Genomic DNA, 27,935 nt, shown 5'->3' with positions numbered 1-27,935 from the left:
CCCACCGAGGTCTGTGTTGTGCGTGTTTCGGCAGTTTATACTACAACTTCAGCTTACTCATCGTATATGTACGCGTAAGCCTCAGGCACTAAAGTAACGCAAACATTATTGTTACAGGGTTGTCTCAAACTGGCTGTATTGACAAACGGATAACTTCACCGTTAGCTGTTCTAGTTTCTGAGTGGACAATTAGCTAGTCAGCTAACCTACATTCAATTTTGTAACAGCCAGTTATTTCCTTATAGCTCAACGTTTAGCGTTATTTTATAGTTCGTCTAAATGATGGGATTCTGCCCATTTGCGACATTTATTCGTTGTCTATGTAGTTGCATAACATAGGTAGTAATGACACATTTGTCATATGGCAGATAGAGTTGCCCCTTTGAACAGGTGAAAAGAGTGTCTTTTCTGACACTTTTCTATCGTTTTACTATTGACCCCAACAGCCATTGCTCTTCAGTGACTGTGATACGTCCCGCAACGTTGCTTCTCACGCTATTGCAACTAAATTTAGTGTAGCTGTGGCCTATTTAGAAAGATTAGCTTAGCTAACAATGACTGTCAGACCTTAAATTAGGTCTCAACAAGGGCATAACAAGCCATAGCGTTTATCCCCCTTACGACAAAAAACATTCACTTGTGCTCTTTTAAAGGAAATTAACAGGACAATGCCCAAAAAGGCCAGAAAGAAAAAGAGGTTGTCTTCATCCTCAAGTGAGGAGAATGAGAAGGTGAGACAGGCTTACACAACATTTATGGTAGAGCCTGTTACATAGGGTAATGATAATAGAGGTTTTGGTGTTGGTTTCTATTGTTTTTCAGGCAACCCGGTGGGGAGAGTTCACCAAGTACAAAAGTACTAAGAGGGAGGGATTTAACAGCAGTTATGGCAGGTAAGAGAATTGCCGGATGAAGTCCTCTTACCAATACTAATGATGTGTGAAATAATTTTAAAGACGTACACTGCTATACAAGTTCATTTTCATTGAAGTCTGAAGGATATTTTTCAGTATTTATGACTGACAATCTGTCTGCTCTTTCACATCTAGCAACACAAAGAAACAGAAAGATTGTGGTCCTCAAATTAGAGAGGGTTCCCAGGACGTCCGTCAGATTAAAAAGGCTACCTACGGACTGGCAAAATCAAACAACAGCTCTGATGAAAAGGAAGTGGCATCTGTAACGACACAACATATGTTCAGGCCTCGCCATGGAAGCAGCTGTTCTACTCAGGCAAAAAACTGTACTTTAGGGAAAGGTATTGTTACTAATGCCAGTGACAAAGTAGTAGGAGCACCATTAGAACCCTTCCACATTTACAGTCCAGATACAGCCCTTCAAAGAGGGGAGAAAACCTTCCAGTGTGACTTGCAGAATGAGTCCCAGAAGACCGCCACCAGATTAGTCAAGCATTCGACGAGCTCTAGTTCTGCAACAGTTAAAATGCAGGAACCCAGAAAAACACTTGTCAAGAGGAGCTCCAAACGAGAGGTGTCACCCAAATCTGGAAAAGAGAGCAAAAATACAAACATCAGGAAACAAAGAGAGATCACCTCACCGGCCGTGAAACTGAGGTTAAATAGTATTGAGATGATTAAGAGGAAGTGCCAGGCACGTAGAAGAGAGGACTTGAAAACCATGAATAATTTGTGTGTGGGAGCCAAAAACTCCTCAGTGTCGTCCTCCAGTAAAACCAAAACGCAGTCTTACACCCCAACCGAATGCATTATCTCAAATAGCAATGCCCCAAAACAACGGAACGTCCCATCAGTGTCACATGTGACAGACAAGTCAGCATGCACTCCACCACTGATGTCCCCCAACACTCCAGCTCCGCATCCCAATGTTAGGATACCAAAAAAGGCTCAACCTCTGCTGGTTAGTAGAGCACGTTGGATGGATAAAAAAGACAGTATCTCTACAAAGACCAGAAATAACACAAGTGGAACTGAGCCTTCAGGATTTGAGACATCATTAAAAAATGCCAAACAGGTAACTGTTCAAGTTTTTCACCACTTTTCAGTTTTTATACCTATCTGTCGGTTGTTTATACCTCCCTGTCAGGGAGGGGCTGGGGCTCAATTTGGAAAAAGCCCCTCCCTCATTGGTTGTAATGTCCCTGATGTTACTTTTCAAATGTTTCCTACCCTCCCATTGGTTGCTGTGCACCGCAACTAGGGACGTGGTGCGAGGCAACATAGCATTTATTCGCAGGTTTTTTCCTTTGTGGTATAGCCAACTTGGCAGCTGATGAGTATGCAACGCACGAAACAGGCTCGTACTGTTATGAATTGCAGTTTTTTTCCTACATCTCTCTTAATATGCCGCTCCTCATTTGTTGAGCACTTTCATCAACATCATTGACGATTTCCAAAAAAGACCACACATAAATATATATATATACACTACCGTTCAAAAGTTTGGGATCACCCAAACAATTTTGTGTTTTCCATGAAAAGTCACACTTATTCACCACCATATGTTGTGAAATGAATAGAAAATAGAGTCAAGACATTGACAAGGTTAGAAATAATGATTTGTATTTGAAATAAGATTTTTTTTACATCAAACTTTGCTTTCGTCAAAGAATCCTCCATTTGCAGCAATTACAGCATTGCAGACCTTTGGCATTCTAGCTGTTAATTTGTTGAGGTAATCTGGAGAAATTGCACCCCACGCTTCCAGAAGCAGCTCCCACAAGTTGGATTGGTTGGATGGGCACTTCTTTGAGCAGATTGAGTTTCTGGAGCATCACATTTGTGGGGTCAATTAAACGCTCAAAATGGCCAGAAAAAGAGAACTTTCATCTGAAACTCGACAGTCTATTCTTGTTCTTAGAAATGAAGGCTATTCCATGCGAGAAATTGCTAAGAAATTGAAGATTTCCTACACCGGTGTGTACTACTCCCTTCAGAGGACAGCACAAACAGGCTCTAACCAGAGTAGAAAAAGAAGTGGGAGGCCGCGTTGCACAACTGAGCAAGAAGATAAGTACATTAGAGTCTCTAGTTTGAGAAACAGACGCCTCACAGGTCCCCAACTGGCATCTTCATTAAATAGTACCTGTTAGAGCCTGTTTGTGCTGTCCTCTGAAGGGAGTAGTACACACCGGTGTAGGAAATCTTCAATTTCTTAGCAATTTCTCGCATGGAATAGCCTTCATTTCTAAGAACAAGAATAGACTGTCGAGTTTCAGATGAAAGTTCTCTTTTTCTGGCCATTTTGAGCGTTTAATTGACCCCACAAATGTGATGCTCCAGAAACTCAATCTGCTCAAAGAAGTGCCCATCCAACCAATCCAACTTGTGGGAGCTGCTTCTGGAAGCGTGGGGTGCAATTTCTCCAGATTACCTCAACAAATTAACAGCTAGAATGCCAAAGGTCTGCAATGCTGTAATTGCTGCAAATGGAGGATTCTTTGACGAAAGCAAAGTTTGATGTAAAAAAAATCTTATTTCAAATACAAATCATTATTTCTAACCTTGTCAATGTCTTGACTGTATTTTCTATTCATTTCACAACATATGGTGGTGAATAAGTGTGACTTTTCATGGAAAACACAAAATTGTTTGGGTGATCCCAAACTTTTGAACGGTAGTGTATATATCCATCCATTATCCGAACCGCTTATCCTGCTCTCAGGGTCACGGGGATGCTGGAGCCTATCCCAGCAGTCATTGGGCGGCAGACGGGTAGACACCCAGGACAGACCGCCCCCATTGACGGTTTCCGAAAAAAAACTCTCTCTCTCCCTCTCTCTCTCTCTATTATACAGTAGTGTGAAAAAGTGTTTGCCCCCTTCCTGATTTCTTATTTTTTTGCATGTTTGTCACACTTAAATGTTTCAGATCATCAAACAAATTTAAATATTAGACAAAGATAACACAAGTAAACACAAAATGCAGTTTTTAAAAGGTGGTTTTTATTATTAAGGGGGAAAAAAAATCCAAAGCTACATGGTCCTGTGTGAAAAAGTGATTGCCCCCTAAACCTAATAACTGGTTGGGCCACCCTTAGCAGCAACAACTGCAATCAAGCGTTTGCGATAACTGGCAATGAGTCTTTTACAGCGCTGTGGAGGAATTTTGGCCCACTCATCTTTGCAGAATTGTTGTAATTCAGCCACATTGGAGGGTTTTCGAGCATGAACCGCCTTTTTAAGGTCATGCCACAGCATCTCAATCGGATTCAGGTCAGGACTTTGACTAGGCCACTCCAAAGTCTTCATTTTGTTTTTCTTAAGCCATTCAGAGGTGGACTTGCTGGTGTGTTTTGGATCATTGTCCTGCTGCAGAACCCAAGTGCGCTTCAGCTTGAGGTCACGAACAGATGGCTGGACATTCTCCTTCAGGATTTTTTGGTAGACAGCAGAATTCATGGTTCCATTTACCACAGCAAGTCTTCCAGGTCCTGAAGCAGCAAAACAGCCCCAGACCATCACACTACCACCACCATATTTTACTGTTGGTATAATGTTGTGTTACTTTTACACCAGATGTAATGGGACACACACCTTCCAAAAAGTTTAACTTTTGTCTCGTCAGTCCACAGAGTATTTTCCCAAAAGTCTTGGGGATCATCAAGATGTTTTCTGGCAAAACTGAAATGAGCCTGTATGTTCTTTTTGCTCAGCAGTGGTTTTCATCTTGGAACTCTGCCATGCAGGCCATTTTTGCCCAGTCTCTTTCTTATGGTGGAGTCATGAACACTGACCTTAACTAAGGCAAGTGAGGCCTGCAGTTCTTTGGATGTTGTTGTGGGGTCTTTTGTGACCTCTTGGATGAGTCGTCGCTGCGCTCTTGGGGTAAATTGGTCAGCCAGCCACTCCTGGGAAGGTTCACCGCTATTCCATGTTTTCGCCATTTGTGGATAATGGCTCTCACTGTGGTTCGCCGGAGTCCCAAAGCTTTAGAAATGGCTTTATAACCTTTTCCAGACTGATAGATTTCAATTACTTTGTTTCTCATTTGTTCCTGAATTTCTTTGGATCGCAGCATGATATCTAGCTTTTGAGGATCTTTTGGTCTACTTCACTTTGTCAGGCAGGTCCTATTTAAGTGATTTCTTGATTGAGAAGAGGTGTGGCAGTAATCAGGCCTGGGTATGGCTAGAGAAATTGAACTCAGCTTTCCAAAGATGTGATAAACCACACTTAATTTATGTTTTAACGGTGGGGGTGGGGCAATCACTTTTTCACACAGGGCCATGTAGGTTTGGATTTTTCTTTTCCCTTAATAATAAAAACCTTCATTTAAAAATTGCATTTTGTGTTTACTTGTGTTATCTTTGTCTAATATTTAAATTTGTTTGATGATCTGAAACATTTAAGTGTGACAAACATGCAAAAAAATAAAATATCAGGAAGGGGGCAAACACTTTTTCCCACCACTGTATATATATATATACAGCATGGTGGCACAGTGGTTAGCGCTGTCGCCTCACAGCAAGAAGGTCCTAGGTTCGAGCCCCGGGGTAGTCCAACCTTGGTGGGTCATCCTGGGTTGTCCTCTGTGTGGAGTTTGCATGTTCTCCCTGTGTCTGCATGGGTTTCCTCTGGGGGCTCCGGTTTCCTCCCACAGTCCAAAGACCTGTAGGTCAGGGGAAGTGGCCATACTAAATTGTCCCTAGGAATGAATGGGTGTGTGTATGTGTGTGTGTCGGCCCTGTGATGGCCTGGTGGCCTGTCCAGGGTGTCTCCCTGCCTGCTGCCCAATGACTGCTGGAATAGGCTCCAGCATCCCCGTGACCCTGAGAGCAGGATAAGCGGTTAAGATAATGGATGGATGGATGGATATCAATACAGATGCAGGAAAAAAAGTTTTAATACATAGCAGTACAAGCCTGTTTTGTGCGTCGCGCACTCATCAGCTGCAAATGAGTGCGCGACGCACGAAACAGGCTTGTACTGCTGTGTATTAAAACTTTTTTTCCTGCATCTGTATTGACATTCCGCTCCTCATTAGTTGAGCACTTCTATCAACACCATTGATGCTTTCTGAGAAAAAACCCCCGCGCTCTCTCCCTCTCTCTCTCTCTCTCTCTCTCGCTCTCTTTATGTGTGTGTGTATATATATATATATATATATATATATATATATATATATATATATATATATATCCATTATCCAAACCGCTTATCCTTACCCAGGGTTGCGGGGATGCGATGTGTATATACACACACACACACACACACACACACATATATATACATATACATAAAATACACAACCCCCCCATGTTGGTCCACTTTTAATAAGATGAATTAGTGTTTTGCAGTACATATAGTTTATAGCTACCATATATAAACATGTTCAGCATCTTAAAAAGTTAAAATATATGATGCCACTACAGTACTAGTGGATACAAAGGGATGGGAAAGTGCATTTCTAAGCAATGGGAACTGTAGATAACTTATCAAAATATGAGAAGGTAGGTTGCCATGTAATGTGAAATTTCTTAGTCGACCCTCTAAGAGCGAATTTGATCTTTTCCAGTGTAAGAGGGCGCATCTATGGGCGATAAGAGAGGCAAAGGACAGGACATTTCTTTTTAGTAAATTAAGGGTCGTTAAGGAGCACTCCAAAAATGGCAATGAGTGGACAGGGTGCTAGTACTTCTGATATGATTTTGAAAAAGTTTTTCCAAAATCCTGTTAATTTTGAACATGACCAGAAGGTATGTACGAGATGAGAGGAGGTGGAAGCACGTCTATTACAGGCCTCACTAGTGCCAGGAAAGTATTTTGCTAGTTATCTTTGCTTAAGTGCAATCTGTGGAGTGCTTTAAATTGTATAAGAGTGAGACGTGCACAAGAGGAGGGATAATTAACCTGTGATTTGGCTGTTTCCCACCAGGGGTCCTGAAACTGGACTCCCAGTTCAACTTCCCACTTGCCTGTGAATGTTCTCATTCATCCAGGTCATGGTTATCCAAAGGAATTGAATCAAGTGCAACTGGACTTGGTATACGTATATCCGTGAACGGATATATACCAAGTCCAGTTGCACTTGATTCAATTCCTTTGGATAACTTCCCACTTGTGTTTAATTTTGGCAAGTGGAGGGGGGTCAGATCTAAGAATGTGGCTGTATAGCCTAGATGTCAGCCCTGTCAGGTTTTCTGGTTTCTCTAAAATATTTGACAGGTCTTCGGGGGGAAAGTGAGGAAACGTAGTGCAATGATCTTTTAAAAAACACTGTGAACCTGGAGATAGCAGAAAAAGTTATTTGTAGGCAGGTTATATTTACAGATCAGACTTTCAAAGTCGGCAAAGGTGCCATCCAGAAAAGGTCTCTGAATGATGTGATACCTTTGTTATACCAAAGCGTGTAGGCATAGTTGAGTTTAGATGGTAAAAATAGATGGTTATGTCTGGGTGGCATGGCAGTCTATTCCGTTGCTTACCAACACAGGGATTGTCGGACCAAATCCCCGTGTTACCTCTGACTTGGTCGGGTGCCCCAACAGACACAATTGGCCGTGTTTGCGGGTGGATAGCCGGCTGTGGGCATGTGTCCTGGTCGCTGCACTAGTGTCTCCTCTGGTCAGTCGGGGCACCCGTTCAGCGGGGATCCTCCCATGTGCTACCCCCCCCCCCCGGCGAAACTCTTCACTGTCAGGTGAAAAGAAGCAACTCCACATGTGTCAGAGGAAACGTGGTAGTCTGCAGCCCTCCCTGGATTGGCAGCGTGGGTGGAGCAGCAATACAATTGGGGAGAAAAAGGGAAAAATCCAACAACAAAAAAAAGAAGATTGTTATTGCGCAACAGGCCAACGAGACTGAAATTGAATTACTTGAAGTGTTCGCGTAACTGTGACCATATTTTTAAAGTTGACAAAACAACTGTGTTTGACGAATAGTTAACTACTGAGATATGTAAAGGAGAGCATGTCAAAGCTGCAAGTGAGGATATGTGACAAGACAGAGATTCCATTTTACACCAGTCCAGTTTCCCCTCATATAGCTAACTGAGTATTTTTTTTTATATTTGCTGCCCAGTAATAAAACATGAAATTAGGCAGGCCTAGTCCACCACCCCATCTTGTCGCTTGTAGAGTGCTTTTACTTATTCTCGCCACCTTGCCTGCCCATGCAAATGGGAGAATGATTTTATCCAGTTGCTTGAAAAATGATTTTGTCAGAAAGAGGGGTAGGCACTGGAAAAGAAACAGAAACCTTGGCAAAACATGCATTTTTATAGTTTGCAGTCTACCGACCATTGACAGTGGTAATTTGGACCATTTTTGCAGGTCTGCTTTGACTTTATTTAACAAATTCATTTTTATGTAGTGCCTGAAATGAATGGGTAATGTTAATCCCCAGATAGCTAAAACTTTCAGGTGAAAGATGAAAAGGTATTTGCCCCTGTATGAGCTGTTTGGCTGAAGAATTTATCGGGAAACACACTGTTTTGTAAAAATTGATTTTGTAGCCTGAAAATGCTCCAAAATTATCCAGAATTTGAGTTATCTTAGTGGCACAGTTGATCGGGTTCATTATATGCAGTAACAGGTCGTCTGCATACAAAGAAACCCCCACTACTCCATATTTCCTCGGCGTATATCTTGCAGGTGTGTTGATGCATCATTTAAAATTATACAGACTGAAAACTTCAACAACTTCAGTATCCAGAAACTCAACACTGCTGAATCTCCTTACTTGGATGAAATACATTGTAATGGAGGGATCATTTGAAAGGACAATAAGTTTTCTTTCAGCCGGGCTGTTTTTGTAGCTTTTACTTTCGTATATACCGGTTATGACATTATTTTAGTTAGTTTGTATTGTGGCGCAGTGGTTAGCGCTGTCGCCTCACAGCAAGAAGTCCTGCGTTCGAATCCCCAGGGTTGTCCAACCTTGGGGATCAGCCCAGGTCATCCTTTATGTGGAGTTTGCATCTTCTCCCCATATGTGTGCGGTGGGTTTTCTCCAGTTTCCCCCATAATCAAAAAGACATGCATGTAAGGGTTAGTACTCCTGTCTGTGCTCTTGACTGAGGCATGGTAAGAGCGGAATTTCCCTACGGGGATCAATAGAATATATCAAAAATCCGGCATTACTTTTTCAAGAACTTATGCAGTCAGAACCAGTCTTTGACATATGGTAAGCCAGGTGGCTGGCTTGCTATGCATTTGAAATCAGTCAGTCAGCATTCAGTCATGAAAGGGAACTGGTCAGTTTTGGGTGAAGTGCTAATTCTTATCAAAGAAGGTTGAATCAGTTCATCTGGATACAATGTTTGACAGACACGTGTCATTGCTCATCTAAGTGACATCTTCAGTCTAAACTGACTGCAGGTATCCCCCACCCCTTATAAACAATTCAGTACAATGCAGTGCCTAACGACCGAAACCAACGACTAGTTTCATATGCAAATATGGGTGTGATCTTTAGTTTCAAAGGCCATGTTTACTATTCACAGAGGATTAGGGATTGTTGCAATCATAGCATTGTAAAATGGTGAGAGATGTATAACGATTGAAACCAACGACCAGTTTCATGATTAAATGTGGGTGTGCTGATTAGAGTTTCGATGGCCATGCGTACTATTCACAGAGGATTGGGGAATAGTTTCAATCGCAGCATTGTAAAATGGTGACAGATGTACTCTTAGCCCCCCCCCCCCAGTTCAGGGATGGTCGTTCCTTCTTCACATAGATGGTTTCTTTGACTCCCTGTTCAAACCGTCGTTCCTCCCTATCAAAAATGTGCACAGCCTCATCCCTGAAAGAGTGGCCACTGGCCTGTATATTGTGTAGACTGTGGAGTCCTGGTCTGATGTGTTAGCTCTCCTGTGTTGTGCTATTCTTTTGGCCAGCGTCTGTTTAGTTTCCCCAGTGTACAAGTCACTTCAATCCTAAGAGTGCCACCCCGCCAATCCCATATCTTTGTAATTTATTTTATAATAATCATGGCCAACTGTATCAAATGCTTTTTTGAGATCCAAGAATATCTCCACTGCATATTCTTTATTTTCTATTGCAGTTATTTCCTCCACAAATTCCATGAGTGCAGACAAAGTTATCCTATTATACCTGAAGCCATATTGCTGTTCACAAAGTATATTGTTTTGTGATGAAGTCGTCTAATCTGTTATAGCATATATTTTTTCCCTGTATTGTTGAGAACTGTGAAAGTAAGGAAACAGGTCTGTAATTTGAGATTACATGTCTATCTCCAGCCTTATATGTAGGTATGACTTAAGCTGTTTTAATTTTGCTTGTGAATATACCAGTTTTTTGAGACTGATTACAAATATATGTAAGAGGTTTCACCACACACCCAATAATATTTTTAACCATATAAACATCAATTCCATTCCAGTCTGTAGGCCTCTTACTCTTTTATGTTTTAAAAATTTCAATTCCTTTTACATCTGTTCCCCTTATAAACTTATGATGTGAGATGCCTGCAAGCTAAAAAAGTATTTTAATGTTGTCTCTATAAATTAATTTGGTGGGAGCTTCTTTCTGTCCACTGTAATACTTGTAGAGCTAAGAAATAGCTAGCCTATGCAAAAACAGAAGTTTTGGTTTTAGTTTTTTTTACCCTTTCTAAGAGGTGTTTATCTTTAATACAGGTTGATCTATTTAAAAAAAAAAAAATTTTATTACTTTAGTTTGAGCTTAATTTCTTTCATCATCAATTCACATCAATTTATTTTTGTACACTTTTTGGTTCATGACTGAAATTCATCATCGATTAATGGAAATGGGATTTTGTCAAGTAGCCAATGAAATTACTTTTTCTACTGTCTTTTTGCATATATGTGCAGTTATGCAGTGACCATAACTTTTTTTTAAAGATTGGTGCTACTTGTCTAAGTGGTTTTGTTGATTTAGTTTCTTCTTTAAAATGTTGTTGTAGACTAAGGTGGTTGAAGAGCTTCACCAGGCCCGCTCTGAAAATATACTGAAGCTGAAAGTATCAGAGAGCTATGGAGAACTCACTTGTATGGAAATAGACCCACCAGAAGAATGGATTTATTCTGGTAGGTTTGAGTTCCCTTTTTCAAAAGACTAAGAGAAGAGAAATGATATATTTGGCTACAGTATAAATAGAATATCAAGAAGAGAATTGTGCAGTTTCAAGATTAAATCCTCATGGTGAGGTAGTCTTTTTGAGAAGTCAGTTCTGCAGGCTAAATAAAGAAAAATATTTATTCATTTTTGAAAACAAATGTTGAAGAGTCTTTGCCAGTCATAGCAAATCTAAGAAAAATTTGAAAATGATTAACATGTGATAGAAAACACTGAATAGTCCAGAAAAGTCAGCTATTCTGTCAAACGTTTTTTGAAAAGTTGCGCTAAAAGCTAGTTTTATCTAGTATTAATTTTCCACAGGCATAAAATATATATATAGTAAATCTCTCTGGCCAACAGCATATTATGTTTTCATGCATAGCTTAGGAAGAATTATTTTTTATCTAAAAAGTAATGTTTAAAGTTAGTTCACCACTCAATTTCCATGAACGCTGTGTTGAACAAGAGCCTTAAAAATTCTACTTGGGGGTGTGGTACTTCCCCTCATTGCTTTGCATTTCCCACTATGCTTTTAGATATGCAGCCCATGTTTTAATAACAGCTATTTCTAAATGTGTGCCTGTTTGCCTTTCTCTTGCTGTGTTTTTGTTCTGTGTCATAGTTGATTTTCTACATACATACAATCCACTGAAAATAAAGATTGAATGTATTTTTAAAATCACAATAAAGTCCTGCGTAATTTTTTTGTGGTTATGGAATAACTCATCACAAACTCCCTTTTTTCGCAGGTGAAAAGCCCTGTCAGCAAGATCTCATCATCGTACTGGACACCAACATCCTTCTCAGTCATCTGGACTTTGTCAAAACAATAACATCTCATGGGCTTGGAGGTGGTTGGAATAATTTCTGGATAACAATTTATTGTTAATGTCTTGATGCATGCTCAGTAATATTGGTAAGAAAATCAAAGAAGGTTGAATCGGTTCAGCTGGATACAACGTTTGTTGGCAGATACGTTTCATCACTCAACTAAGTGACATCTTCAGTCTAAACTGACAGCAGGTATCCAGTTGCTTTCAAACCTCAAAACACGCTGTGCCAGAAGTTTGTCTACCCCAAGGATTGGGTTCTCTGGCACAAACAGAGCAATATAGCTTACGCTGTTAAGTGCCTGGAGGATTGCTGTGATTTATACATTGGGGAAACTAAACAGACGCTGGCCAAAAGAATGGCACAACACAGGGGAGCTAACACGTCAGGCCAGGACCCCGCAGTCTACATCAATCTATTGGCCAGTGGTCACTCTTTCGATCCTTGATAGGGAGGAACGATGGTTTGAACAGGGAGTCAAAGATGCCATCTACACTACCGTTCAAAAGTTTGGGATCACCCAAACAATTTTGTGTTTTCCATGAAAAGTCACACTTATTCACCACCATATGTTGTGAAATGAATAGAAAATAGAGTCAAGACATTGACAAGGTTAGAAATAATGATTTGTAGCAGCACAAACAGGCTCTAACAGGTACTATTTAATGAAGATGCCAGTTGGGGACCTGTGAGGCGTCTGTTTCTCAAACTAGAGACTCTAATGTACTTATCTTCTTGCTCAGTTGTGCAACGCGGCCTCCCACTTCTTTTTCTACTCTGGTTAGAGCCTGTTTGTGCTGTCCTCTGAAGGGAGTAGTACACACCGGTGTAGGAAATCTTCAATTTCTTAGCAATTTCTCGCATGGAATAGCCTTCATTTCTAAGAACAAGAATAGACTGTCGAGTTTCAGATGAAAGTTCTCTTTTTCTGGCCATTTTGAGCGTTTAATTGACCCCACAAATGTGATGCTCCAGAAACTCAATCTGCTCAAAGAAGTGCCCATCCAACCAATCCAACTTGTGGGAGCTGCTTCTGGAAGCGTGGGGTGCAATTTCTCCAGATTACCTCAACAAATTAACAGCTAGAATGCCAAAGGTCTGCAATGCTGTAATTGCTGCAAATGGAGGATTCTTTGACGAAAGCAAAGTTTGATGTAAAAAAAATCTTATTTCAAATACAAATCATTATTTCTAACCTTGTCAATGTCTTGACTCTATTTTCTATTCATTTCACAACATATGGTGGTGAATAAGTGTGACTTTTCATGGAAAACACAAAATTGTTTGGGTGATCCCAAACTTTTGAACGGTAGTGTATGTTAAGAGGAAACGGCCATCCCTGAATCGAGGGGGGGCTAAGAGTACATCTGTTGCCATCTTACAATGCGGTGATTGCAGCTGTTCCCCAATCCTCTGTGAATAGTACACATCAGAGCCCTAGAAAGAGAGAGTTACGTCAATGAGGGGTCAGTACGCGAGAGGGTCACGTGGTTCATGTAGCCGCCGAATAGTTCCAAACGAAGCTTGGCGGGTCATTTAAATGAACTGCTTAGCCGCGATTTCTGGTAACTACTAACCAATATTTTTACATTTATATATAGATATAGATATATTCCAACGTGACACATATTGTATGCGCATGTGTAGGAATTGACGAGCTGTCACGCTTTAAATTACAAAGTTAATTTGATTCCAACGTGCTTGTAAAATGGTCATCATTAAAATGTCAACTGTAGCTTCTTACCTGTAAATTAACCTTTGATTAATGCGAGAAACATACCTTCGCCATAGAAATCCTATTGCCCCGGGTCGCACTGTTTGGAACTATCCGGGGCTCCCATGATCCGCCATTGCTGTTAAATGATTGGCCCATTGACGTCTACGGAGTTGACGTAACTCTCTCTTTCTAGGGCTCTGGTACACATGGCCATCGAAACTAGTTAATAGCACAACCATATTTGATCATGAAACTGGTCGATGGTTTCGGTCGTTATACATCTGTCGCCATCTTCAAGGATGAGGATGTGCACATCCTTGATAGGGAGGATGATGCCCTCTATGTTAGGAGGGGATGACCATTCCTGAACCGGGGGGGGGGGGGGGGGGGGCTAAGAGTGCATCTGTTGCTGTGATTGCAACAATCCGTAATCCTATGTGAATAGTACGCATGGCCATTGAAACTGTAGTTAAAGGTCACACCCATTTTAGTCGTTGGTTTCGGTCGTTATGCAACTATATTGTTTAAAAGGGGTGGGGATACCTGCAGTCAGTTTAGACTGAAGATGTGACTTAGTTGAGTGATGAAACATGTCTGTCAATAAACTTTGTGTCCAGATGAACTGATTCAACCTTCATTGAATTTAGTGTTAACTTTTTCTTGAATGATTCATTGTTGTTTTGGATGTGGTAAGGAATATTGTTTTGCTTGTGTTATGTGAAAATGACTTACTGCCACGAATAACCACAGAAGTGGTCATTTGTGCTAAGTGGTTGTTAGTTAATTGCTACTAGTTTATTCAATTATAATCCTGCTCCTTGCTTGTAGCACATTTGTTTTCCCATCTTTCATCATTTTTACATGCGTCTTTTTTTCCGGCTTGCCTCTCTTCGTTTTATTGTTCTCTACCTACTTTTTCTTCATCCCCTCTATTCACCACACCCATATTCGCTTTTTCCACAGTTCTCCTCTTTGTCCTCTTTCCCTACCTCCTTCCCAAATGCAACTAGAATTCTCGTGGCTTGAGGAAAGAATGGCTCATATGCATATCCTACATATTCTGGAGACTAAAGACGTTTTAGGGGAAAATGGTTGGGAAAAATATGTTTTACAAGCCGTCTACCCCCTTGTTTAATGTTTAACAATGTCAATTCTCTATGACCCTTTCCTCTCTGTGCCTTATTTGAGCTCAGGGCTTTCCTACAGTTCTGATTCCCTGCATGATTCTGTAGGATTCAGAGGAGCAAATAGTCAAATCTGAAGGACTTAAAAAACATGTCTGAAAGAATCAAAATGTATAGAAATACTCCACTTACATGGAGAATCAACTTTTAACCAAGATGGCCTACCTGTGCTCACTGAATGAGAAGTTAATGACATCTATTTGGAGGTGGATTTTGAAATATGTCTATTAATACTAGTAATATGTCCCCCCTATGTTTGCCTGGTTTTTTTTCTTAGCACGGGGCTTCCCTGTGGCTCTGATTCCCTGGGTGGTTCTTCAGGAGCTGGATTCCCTGAAGAATAAGAGGAGACTGGCAAGTTCTATGACCCACTTGGCCTTTCCTGCTGTCAACTATATTTATAACTGTCTGAAGAGCCAGGAGCCACACCTCTGGGGACAGTCCATGCAGCAGGCGACACAGATCAGCCGTAAGTTAAGAGTCCCATTGTTGGAGGTACGAAACTATGTTGAGAAACAAAGTCATTGCTATTGCAAGAAGGGGATACAGAGCATATGCAAAGTGATAAAGTATTACAAGTAATTTCAGATAAGAATATAAGAATGGTACAACAGACATGTAACTACAGTGAGTGTGCATTGCAAACTATGTACAATGTTATAGGGAATCATATATGCATATGCAGAAAATTGTTCAGATGTCCGAATGTATATGTTATGGATTTTTATTGTACTGAATTAATATTGCAAGGAATTAATCTTAAATATTTATGCATATGTTGTATGCATATGTTATACTCTCTGTAAAATGTACACAGTAACAAATACTGGCATACCAATGCGCATTGTCAACTGTTATAAATCGTAAGATTATTTACAAATGAAAGCAGCTACAGCAATGTGTACACTAAAGTTCACGTACAGAAGAAACTTGTGCAGGTCGTGTGCATAAATTCATATGAGAATCATGGCTTATGAACAGTCATCCAGAAGAGAGCAGTTCAATTAAATAAAACAATGTGACCAGGTTTCAGAAGTCTTACTTGATCAGGGTTGCTGCTGCAGGAGGTCAAAGAAAATTGAATCAGTTCATCTTGAGACAACGTTTATTGAGTGACTCATCACTCATCACCCACCCTTATAAACAATACAGTTGCATAACGACCGTAAACGATTGGTTTCATATGCAAATTGCCATGAGCATTAACTAGTTTCAATGGCAAACTGTACTATTCACAGAGGGTTGGAAAATGGTTGAAATCACAGCATTGTAAGTTGGCGACAGATGTACTCTCAGCCCCCCCCCTCCCCCCGGTTCAGGGATGGTTGTTCCCTCTTCACATAGATGGCCTCTTTGACCCCCCGTTCAAACCTGCACATCCTCCCTATCAATGATGTGCACATCCTCATCCTTGAAAGAGTGGCCACTGGCCTGTAGATGGGTGTAGACTGTGGAGACCTGGCCAGATGCGTTAGCTCTTCTGTGTTGTGCCATCCTCTTGGCCAGCATCTGTTTGGTTTCCCCAATGTATAAGTCACGGCAATCCTCCTAGCACTTAACAGCGTATACTATATTGCTCTGTTTGTGCTGAGGGACCTGATCCTTGGGGTTGACCAATTTCTGGCACAGCTTGTTTTGGGGTTTGAAAGCAATAACTGCGTTATTTGGAAAATACGCATCTCAACTGTTCCAACACTCCCACCACATATGGCATCACCACTGGTTTACACTTAGGCAGCTGTTGTTCTTCTCCTCTCTTCGATTGGCCGGTGCACTGTTTGGGCATCTTCCTGGCTTTGACAAATGCCCAGTTAGGATAACCACACTTAACCAGGGCTTGTTTAATGTAGGATTTCTCCCCTTCCCCAGCCACTGTGTCGGTGGGGACATTGTCAGCTTAGTGGTACAGCGTCCTGATGACTCCTAGTTTGTGCTCCAGTGGATGATGAGAGTCAAACATTAAGTACTGATCAATCAGTATGTGCTGGTTTATGGTAAACATCAACAATCAAATATCCCCCGTCACCAATTGCAATTTCACAGTCTAAGAAGGGTAACCTGTCATTTTCTTCATTCTCCCTGGTGAACTTGATGTGGTTGTTCACAGAGATTCACAGATGTACCACATTTCACTGTGGTCAGTGAAATGTGGTACATCCTGACATTTAATTTTAACCCAGGTGTCATCCACAAATCTGACCCAATGGCTAGGTGGTGTCCCTGGATAGGACATCAGAGCCCTTTTTTCCACTTCCTCCACACACAAGTTGGCCACTATAATAGGTGAGACTGGGAAACCCATAGCACACCCATGCCTCTGCCTATAGTACTGCCCCCTGTATGTGAAGTATGTGGACTGAAGGCACAGCTTCAGTAGCAGACACACTTGGTCAGAGTTAAGGGTGGTCCTATTGCTAAGGGTGGCGTTGTTTTGTAATTTTAATACAGACTACCTCCACTTCTTCATACATCTTAGTACATCTGTTGCCATCTTACAATGCTGTGATTGAAACCATTCCCCAATCCTCTTTGAATAGTAAACATTGCCATTGAAACTCTAGAAATGCTCATACAATTTGCATATGAAATCAGTCGTTTTCAGTCATTATGCCACTGTTTTGTTTACAAGGATGGGGATACCTGCAGTCAGTTGAAACTGAAGATGTCACTTAGATGAGTGAAGAAACGTTTCTCTTAATAAACGTTGTGTCCAGATGAACCGATTCAGCGTTCTTTCTTTGATTTTCTTATCTGGATTAGTGAGCGTGCACGAGGACGTGTTGCAGGAGGCATTGTCAGTGGCAACTGATGTGAATGAGCTCCTGAGGTGCTTCTTGTTGTGCATCATGTGGTTGAGCTGAGGGTGCACTGTAGCAACATAATTTTATCCTCAGGAGGATGACTGGCTGTCTAAGATGTATTTCAGTATGGACAGCGGCCTCAGCATTTTCACAACATCTGGGTTGTCCAAGTTCAGAATCAAAACAGAGCTAGCCTTTGTAACCAGCTTGTCAAGCTAAAGGGTATCCGCTATTGTGATGCTGCCCCTCAGAAAAATGGAAAACTGGCTTTCCCAGAAAACAACAATGTATGTGCCACTGCAAATTGGTAGAAGAGTGTTCTGTTGCATGTATTAAATGACTTGAGCATCTGTAGGAAGTGTTCACTCCAAAAAACAAAAGACTTACCACCTCACTTTAATCTACTTCTGTCTTACTTCGATCTCTAGGTAGCTTACTTTTATAAAGTGTTCAGAAAGTTATATTGATTTCTGAAAAGTAAGGCTCAAAGATTTTGGTGATCGGCTCTATGGATGATTCATTGTCTTTACTTTCATTCCCTGTGTAAATTCTAGTAAGGACAATTTTGCTGTTGCTCAGACTTAAAAAAAATCTTGCAATGGTTGAGCCAGTTAGTGAAATGTCGACCCTCAGTAACACTACATTTAATGCTTACATTAAGAAAACAAAAAGCTTTGTATAAAACCTCATGTCAGATTTTTTATTTCTGGCTGTTCAATGGCAAGTTTGTTCTTAGGCCCTTGCTTTGAGCTTAAGAATGGAATGGTCTTTTTTTATCTAACATAGTATTATTAGAAAAAAATTGTCCTTTCACAACTTGGGTTGTGATTTTTTTTTTCTAAAAAGTTTGAAAATTTAAGTCTCTTTTCAAATCCTTTTGCCTCTAAAATTCCAATCTGGCTTTCGCGCCAAGCATAGCACAAAAACAGCCCTGGTAAAGATCACCAATGACCTCCTTTGTGCAGCTGACTCCGGTCTACTCTCTATCCTCATCCTCCTTAACCTCACAGTAGCCTTTGATACTATATCCCATCAGCTCCTCATGGATCGTCTGGCTAGCATTGGAGTTGGGTGCACTGCGTATCAGTGGTTTGCTTCCTACCTTACAGACAGGACACATTTTGTACAAATTCAGAATTAGGGATGCACCAAAAATTCGGCCACCGAACATTTTCGGCCGAAAATGGCCCAAAAGTGCATTTTCAGTTTTCGGCCGAAAGACCTAAATCACCGAAACAACACGGCCGAAACAGAATTGTGATGACGCAAGCAAAAAGCGCAGCCAGCACACGGTTATCTGGATAAGAGCCAACATGTCTGCGGTGTGGACTTATTTCAATATCTCGGAGAAAGACCCACGGATAGCGATTTGCAAAACATGCAATGCTGAAATTTCAAGAGGGGGTGTGTCTGCAAAGAGTTTCTCCACATCGGGTTTAATTTATCACCTGAAATCCAAACACCCCGATTGCCATTCTGAATATGAGAAGAATGTGGCGCAGAAAAGAAAAGTCAATCCGAGCATGCCCACGTAGCGGACTTATTTGAAAAGGCAAGAACGTTTTCCAGTGATGGTGCTAAGGCAAAGGGCATAACACAAAAAATTATGGAGTTTATTGCCTTAGATGATCAGCCGTTCTCTGTCGTAGAAGATGTGGGTTTTCGTAGGCTGATTGATCACATTGAGCCCCGTTATGCCATGCCAAGCAGACGGCATTTCTCAGACGTGTGTTTACCTGAGCTGTTTAATGTTGTTGCAACTCATGTCCATGAGCTTATAGCATCAGATATTACAGCTGTCAGTTTCACGACCGACATATGGAGCTCAGACGTCAGCCTCACCAGTATACTCAGTCTAACCGCAGTGGATCGATACAGATTTCAAGCTGCAAAAGATTCTGCTCCATTCACGAGTTTAGAGGGTCACATACAGCAGCAGCCATTTCTGCTGCATTCGCCAATATGTTCGACACCTGGCATATCGACCGATCTAAAGTGCATGCCATAGTCAGTGACAATGCAAGAAATATGGCAAAAGCGATAGAAGACAGCCAGCTGAAAGGAATATGGTGCATGGCCCACACACTACATCTGGCTGTGAATGAGGGAGTGTTGTCTCAGCGCAGCGTAAAAGACGTATTGGCTATAGGCAGAAGAATTGTTGGCCACTTTAAACATTCTCAGCTGGCCTATTCCCGCTTACAGTCTATGTAAGATCAGTTTGGAACACCAATAAAACGGTTTCAACAAGACGTGAGTACACGCTGGAACAGCACTTTTTACATGCTGGAAAGCCTCTTTGCGCAAAAGCGAGTCTTGGCTGCATACAGCGCAGATCACGAGCTCCCCGTGACATTCACTTCACACCAGTGGGTCTTAATAGAGAACATTCTCTCTCTTCTTGCCCCCTTTGAGCAGTTAACTAAAGAGATCAGCTCCGCTGATGTATCTGTAGCAGACGTTATTCCGTTAATTGCGGCACTAAAGTGTCTTTTAAGCAAAGAGGTTGAGACGGACCACGGAGTGAAAACAATGAAAAGCACACTCTTAGAGTCTGTCAACACACGTTTCACTGAGATCTATTCGGATCCTCTGCACTTCATCGCGACTGTACTTGATCCGCGTTGTAAGGATCATTACTTGGATGTGGGATTAAAGCAGCGCGCACGTGAAATGATCCAGGCCGCGATGGATGCGGACAACCCGCTTGGAGACGGACCAGCGCACAGCGCGGGAGGAGAGCAGAGCGCAGCAGGAGAGCAGAGCGCAGAAAAAAGGACTCGTCTCTCTGCACCAGATGAGGGGCATGCACCTTCCTTGTCTGATATGTTCAATGAGATCCTGCAAGAGAGTGCCCCAAATAATAGGTAGGCTATTCTGTTCTGACTTACTATATGTGACTATCAGATGATTTTATTTTTCTGCTAGACAGTTTTTATTTTATTTGATAAAAATGTTTATGCACTGGCCCTTTATCTTTCTCAAATATCAGGCAGACAACAAGCTCAACCGCTCAACAGTTGGATGGTTATCTGTCTGAAGTCCCCATCTCCAGAAGTGATAACCCTTTTGCCTACTGGAGAAATAACCATGGCTGCTTTCCTGACCTGGCAAAGATGGCACGCAAGTACTTGTCTGCTCCGTGCACAAGCACTGACAGCGAGAGACTGTTCAGTGCTGCAGCTCATGTTCTCGATGAGAAGCGGAACAGACTTCACTGTGATAAAGCAGAGAAGCTACTCTTCATCAAGAAAAACCTGCCACTTTACCTCAAGAAGTAGAATGGGCGTGTGTCTATTGTTAAAATATTTGTTTTCCACTTTGCACATCCACAATTCTTGGTGCATTTGTTGTTGTTAAATGCCTACAGGCTATGGCAATCTTTGTTTTGATACACTGTTATGTTGTAGGCCTACAGAGAAAATATTGTTATATCTTTCAGCAGTTGCACTTGTTCTGAATGCACTTAGTTGTAGTAGTCCTACAGAGAAAAATTTAAAAGGCACTTGATTTAAATGCACTTTGTGTTTTTATGAGAGAACATATTTAATTTTACAATCTTTCAGCAGGCCAGTCAGTTATAGGCCTGTACATTATTATTTAATGTATACATGAGTGGGGTCAAGTTAAACATTTTGTTTTGAATTTTAATTTATATTGTGCATTGTTGTAATGTCAGTGCTAAATAAATATTTTCATACTTTTGTAATTGATTTATTCTTTGAATTGCAATGCCTTGATTTTAGTGAGGTTAGTACACAGTCATAGCCATAAATGCAATGGTTCTAATAATTGACATAATCATTTCTTTCGGTGTTTTGGTTTTCGGCCTTGGTTTCCTCATTTTTGGTTTTCGGTTTCGGCCAAGAATTTTCATTTCGGTGCATCACTATTCAGAATTATTGGTCAAAAAGTTTGATAGTTCCTCATGGAGTTCCAAAGGGTTCAGTGTTGGGGCCACTCCTGTTTATTATTTACCTTTTCCCTCTTGGCAACATCTTCTGGCATTATGGTATCCATTTCAACTGCTACACTATAGCTATGTTATGCTATAGCTATGTTATGCTATAGCTTTATGTGTCCACTAAGCCCACTTCCACTCTTCCCTCTAGTACCCTCACTGCTTGTCTCTATGAAATACTGATATGGAAGATTAACAATCATCTGAAATTCAACAGTAGTAAAACTGAGCTACTCTTCATTGGCACTAAATCTACACTATTGAAAACTAATATTTGCTCACTCCCCATTGCTGGAGCCACCATACTTGTCTCTGCTCAGGCTAAGAGCCTTGGTGTTATTCTAGATAGTACCCTTTCCTTTTCCAGTCTTAAAAACAATGTCTCCCGGATTGCCTTTTTCCATCTGCAAAACATCTCCAGACTACGCCCTGTTTTAACACAACACTGCATGGAAGTCTTAGTCATTGCTTTGGTCACATCATGCACTAACTACTGTAATGTGATCCTGGCAGGCATCCCCAACAAACTTATTCACCAACTTCAACTCATCCAGAATTCTGCAGCACGGATTATTACACGTTCAAAGTCCACTGACCATGTCTCTCCCCAGCTGACTCAATTACACTGGCTTCCTGTGTCACAGTGGATTAATTTTAAAATTGTATTATTAACATTCAAAGCTCTTCATAATCTATCCCCTGCTTATCTCACAGACCTCCTTCAGACTTACGCCCCATCTTGCACCCTGCAGTCTTCACCAGCAGGTCTATTGGCACTACCAGCCATCAACCTCAGCACAATGGGCTTTCTCCTATGCTGCACCCAAACTCTGGAACTCTATTCCTCGTCGCATCCGTTTACTGGACTCCTTTACAGAATTCAAAACTGCTCTTAAGACCCACCTTTTTAAACTAGCGTACTCACTTTAACAGCGTTAACGGCATCAAATTCACCTTTTTCTAAACTCCTGCTGATGTATGCTCTATTGCTTATTATTGTCTATTATTGTCTATTGCACTTTGTCTTTTTCACTGCTTTGTTTTATTGTGTTTGATGTTAGGTGACCTTGAGTGTCATGAAAGGTGCCTTTAAATAAAATGTTTATTATTATGAAAAATATACAACTAACATACACTGATGAGCCAAAACATTATGACCACTCACAGGTGAACCGAATTATATTTATCATCTCCAAACAAGGTACATAACAAGGTCTCGGTTGATTAGATGGTAAGTGAACAATCGGTTCTCGTAGTCAACTTGTTGGATATAGGAGAAGTGGGCAGGAGTAAAGACCTGAGTGACATAGACAAGGGCAAAATTGTTATGGCCAGATGACTGGGTCAGGGCATCTCTGAAATGGCAAGGCTTGTGGGGTGGTCCCGATCAGCAGTGGTGAGTACCCACCAACAGTGGTCCGAGGAGGGACAATCCACAAACTGGCAACAGGGTGTTGGGCACCCAAGGCTCATCAATTTGCGAGGGCAACGAAGGTTATCCCATCTGGTTCGAACCGACAGAAGGTTCGGACTTTTTTCTTTTTTTCTAAATTACATTTATTTCTGATTTTTCCCTTTCCCAATTTAGTGGCCAATCGATCCCTATTTTAGTTCAAACACCCACCCTTGTACTGTATGCGTTCACCAACTGCATCTCTCCGGCCGGCAGTCTCGAAGGAGACGCCTTGCCACTTTCGTGACAAGGCGAATGCAGGCCGAACCACTGCTTTTTCCGACACACCCAGAGACGCATTCATTTGACGAACACAAGCCGACTCCGCACCCCTGCTTCATTGAGTCCGGCCATAGTTGGATCTGATGAGACCGGGGCACGAACCCCGGTCCCCAGTGGGCAACTGCATCGACACAAAGCTGATGCTTAGACCGCTACACCACCGCGGAACCCTGGTTCAGACTTTTTTCAGTTGTGACAGAAGGTTGTGACTGTGGCACAAGTCACAGAAAAATGTAATGATGGTTATGGGAAGAATGTGTCACAACACACAGTGCATCGTATCCTGCTGCATATGGCGCTGCATAGCTGCAGAACAGACTGAATGCCCATGATGACCCGCGTCCTCCAGCGAGAGCACCTACAATGGGCACATGAGTGTCAGAACTGGACCTTGGAGCAGTGGAAAAAGGGTTGCCTGGTCCGATGAGTGCTGTTATCTTTTAGATTTTGTGGATGGCTGTGTACGTGTGTGCCATTTACTTGGGGAAGTGATGGCATGAGGATGTACTGTGGGAAGACCATGAGCCAGTGGAGGGAGTGTGATGCTCTGCCAAAGCCAACGATAGCCAAAGATACTTTATTATTGCCATGCAACAATGTTGGTAATTGTTTTAGTACAGCATGGTAGCTCGGTTCCAGTGCAAAAAGAAATAAAGGACAAAGACGCAGCACCGTAAACAACAGCACACACAAAAAGGATACACATGAATGTGAGAATATGTACGGTGAATATATATATATATATACATACACACACACACACACACACACACACACACACAAAGTTCAGTCCCCCATCAAGTAGCCCAACAGGCAGAGAGTACAATGATTGATGTACCAGTGTAAACAACTCCAGTCTGAGTTCTCTGCTCTGGGCAATATTCTGCTGGGGAACCTGGTTCCGGCCATTAATGTGGATGTCAATTTGACATGTGCCACCTACCTAAACATTATTGCAGACCAGGTACACCCCTTCATGGCAATGGTATTCCCTGATGGCAGTGGCCTCTTTCAACAGGATAATGTGCCCTGCCACACAGCTCACGTTGTTCGGGAATGGTTTGGGTAACATGATGAAGTGTTCAAGGTGTTGCCCTGGCCTAAAAATTGTCCAGATCTCAATCTGATTGAGCATCTGTGGGATGTGCTGGACCTACAAGTCTGGTCCATGGCAGCTCCACCTCACAACTTACAGGACTTGAAGGATCTGCTGCTAATGTTTTGGGGCCAGATACCAAAGGACACCTTCAGGGGTCTTATAGAGTTCATGCTAACAGCATATTAGGCAGGTGGTCACAATGTTTTGGCTCATCAGTGTGTAAACTGATTTAAACTATTTAACAAGGCGTTAGTGAAGTTTGAGGTTTTCTGAAGATCCACCAGGTGGCACAAGTAGCATGCTGAGCCTAAATTTATCTAGCAGCATTATTTCAAGATCAAATCAGCAAGCAGTCACAAGGTATCCCAATTATTCCATTAGATAATACATTAGATAATGTATACATGCTGCATACATTTGTGAACAATCAATATCACAGAATCAAGGAAGTAAAATTTTGTATACCCCAGCATTTGGTAACATTTAACCATTTTGTGAGTGTAAATGTGCATTGATTTAGACTTCTCTTTTCTTGTTTTAGACTCTGTGTATCTCTGTCTTGCTCATAGACTAGTCAGCTAAAGCACATGACCGGCGTACTAAAATGTTCTCAGGTTTGTATGCCTGAAATGGTTTTCCGAGGACAAATTGAATGTCACTTCTCTCTCTTTCTCTCTCTCTCTCTCTCTCTCCACCCCCCTGTACATGTGTCTCTCTGTCTCTCCTTGTCCCCCAGACGAGCTGAATGCTGAGAATAATGATGACAGAGTGTTGCAGTGCTGCCTGCAGTACCAGATTCTTTATCCAAAGAGCACTCTCATCTTGTGCACGTGAGTTCCCCTCCCCCAAGTCTTACCTACAGTATACTGCTGCGTACTACCGCAGTGTGTGTGTGTGTGTGTGTGTGTGTGTGTGTGTGTGTGTGTGTGTGTGTGTATTCTCTGCAGATACTGCACATACATGTGACTATGTATAGGACTAGCCAGATAGTTCCAGTTTGGGTGAAAGAGACAAAAAGAAGAGATACACAGACAGACTTAGAAAAAGATAGGATGAGGCAGATCGAGACAGAAGAAGAAACAGACAGCTTGATAGAAAAGGACAAGACATGCAGCACAAGACAACATTTTTTTTTTTTTTGTGACACGAGGGTGACCTTTATATTGGTTAAGTTTTTCCTCCAATAAACCCTAATCTCTTCCTCACTTCTTCTGGTCTTTCCATTTCATTCCCTCCCTCCTTAAAGAGTAACCAAACCCTTGACCATTTTAGTGAGTTTTCTGACATATACAAGTTTAAAGCCATCTAAAGACTAAAAACGTGCCAAGCTGGTCTTATTATTCTGGGATGTAAGCATAGCACGATAAACACATCTGTAGCTAATAGAATTAATAATGGGTCTGTTGGATTTAGGTGTGCTGGCTCTGTCTGTCTGTCAGTGTTGATAGTTGTGCTGGCACGCCTAAATAAAACAGACCCAGATTTAATTTAATTAGCTGCAGATGTATTTATCTTGCTATGCTTTCATCACTGGTCCCAAGGCCAGCCTTGCATGTATTTAAATGTTAGATGATTTTTAACCTGTAGATGTCAGCAAATTCACTAAAATGCCAAGTGTTAAGTTGCTCTTCATAGCTAAATCTTGACTTTGCAGTTAGTATGCTACCTATAAGCTAGTAAGACATAATCAAAGGTTGAATTAGTTCATCTGGATACAATGTTTATTGACAGATACGTTTCATCACTCATCTAAGTGACCTCTTCAGTCTAAACTGACTGCAGGTATCCCCACCCCTTATAAACAATACAGTTGCAGAATAACCAAAACCAACGATCGGTTTCATATGCAAATAGGCGCGACCATTAACTAGTTTCAATGGCCATGTGTACTCGTGACAGAGGATTTGGGAATGTTTGCAATCACAGCATTTTAAGATGGCGACAGATGTATCGTTAGCCCCCCCCCCCCCCCGTTCAGGTATGGTTGTTCTCTCTTCTCGTAGATGGCCGCTTTGACTCCCTGTTCAAATCAGCATTCCTCCCTATCAAGGATGTGCACATCCACATCCTTGAAAGAGTGGCCACTGCCCTTTAAATGGGTGTAGACTGCGGAGTCCTGGCCTGGCGCATGAGCTCTCCTGTGTTGTGCCATTCTCTTGGCCAGCGTCTGTTTAGTTTCCCCAATGTAAAAGTCACGGCTATCCTCCCGGCACTTAACAGCGTATACTATATTGCTCTGTTTGTGCTGGGGGACCCGATCCTCAGGGTGGACCAACTTCTGGCACAGCGTGTTTTGGGGTTTGAAATCAACTGAGACGTGGTGTTTGGAAAATATGCATCTCAGCTGTTCCGACAGGGCCGCCACATAGGGAATCACCACTGGTTTACGCTGAGGCAGCTGTTGTCCTTCTGCTCTCTTCGATTGGCTTGTCCACTGTTTGGGTGTCTTCCTGGCTTTGACAAATGCCCACTTAACCAGGACTTGTTTAATGTGGGATTTCTCCCCTTCCCCAGCCACTGTGTCAGTGGGGACATTGTCAGCTTGGTGGTACAGTGTCCTGATGACTCCTAGTTTGTGCTCCAGTGGATGATGAGAGTCAAATCTTAAGTACTGATCAGTATATGTTGGTTTACAGTGAACATCAACAATCAAATGTCCCCCATCACCAATTGCAATTTCACAGTCTAAGAAGGCTAACCTGTCATTCTTCACATCCTCCCTGGTGAACTTGATGAGGTTGTCCACAGAGTTCATCCTCTGTGAAGAGTACACATGGCCATTGAAACTCTAGTTAATGGTCACACCCATATTTACATATGAAACTGATTGTTGGTTTCGGTCGTTATGCAACTGTATTGTTGATAAGGGTAGGGATATCTGCAGTTGGTTTAGACTGAAGAGGTCACTTAGATGAGTGATGAAACATTCATTCATTCATTCATTCATTCATTCATCTTCAGCTGCTTCTCTGGGGTAGGGTCACAGTGGCAGTAGCTAAGTAGGGCACTCCACTAGTCCCTCTCCCCAGCAATGTCTTCCAGCTTCTCCTGGGGGATCCCAAGGTGTTCCCAGGCCAGATTGGATATGTAGTCCCTCCAGCGAGTTCCGGGTCTACCCCGGGGTCTCCTCCCAGTTGGCCGTGCCTGGTAAACCTCCAAAGGAAGGCGCCCAGAGGGCATCCTAATCAGATGCCCGAATCACCTCAACTGGCTCCTTTTGACATGAAGGAGCAGCGGCTCTTTCATGATGAAACGTATCAATCAATAAACGTTGTATCCAGATGAACTGATTCAACCTTCTTTGATTTGCTGCACCCCCTCTGCTGATCTGGGGAGGGCTGCAGACTACCACATGCCTCCTTTGATACATGTGGAGTCGCCAGCTCCTTCTTTTCACCTGACAATGAGGAGTTTCACCAGGGGGACGTAGTGCATGGGAGGATCACGCTATTCCCCCTAGTTCCCCCTCCCCCCGGTACAGGCGCCCTGACCGGCATCTGACTTCCCTCCCGCAGACACGGCCAATTGTGTCTGTAGGGATGCCCGACCAAGCCAGAGGTAACACAAGGATTTGAACCGGCGATC

At 42.0% G+C, this 27,935-nt stretch overlaps 1 protein-coding gene across 1 annotated transcript in view; it reads left to right on the top strand.

The window, feature by feature from the left end:
- Nucleotides 1–27,935, top strand: part of swt1 (SWT1 RNA endoribonuclease homolog) — a 90,970-nt gene continuing 63,035 nt past the window's right edge. Inside the window, exons 1-8 of the mRNA XM_056276324.1 lie at nt 1–9; nt 654–731; nt 823–893; nt 1,050–1,992; nt 10,868–10,991; nt 11,772–11,873; nt 15,032–15,223; nt 25,087–25,180. Coding sequence (XP_056132299.1) covers nt 669–731; nt 823–893; nt 1,050–1,992; nt 10,868–10,991; nt 11,772–11,873; nt 15,032–15,223; nt 25,087–25,180 — 1,589 coding nt within the window. The 5' untranslated portion in view covers nt 1–9; nt 654–668. The remainder of the gene's footprint in view (nt 10–653; nt 732–822; nt 894–1,049; nt 1,993–10,867; nt 10,992–11,771; nt 11,874–15,031; nt 15,224–25,086; nt 25,181–27,935) is intronic.

The sequence above is a fragment of the Lampris incognitus genome, chromosome 3 (assembly GCF_029633865.1).
Source record: "Lampris incognitus isolate fLamInc1 chromosome 3, fLamInc1.hap2, whole genome shotgun sequence".
Taxonomy (NCBI): domain Eukaryota; kingdom Metazoa; phylum Chordata; class Actinopteri; order Lampriformes; family Lampridae; genus Lampris; species Lampris incognitus.
This window is presented reverse-complemented; position numbering and strand designations above follow the sequence as displayed.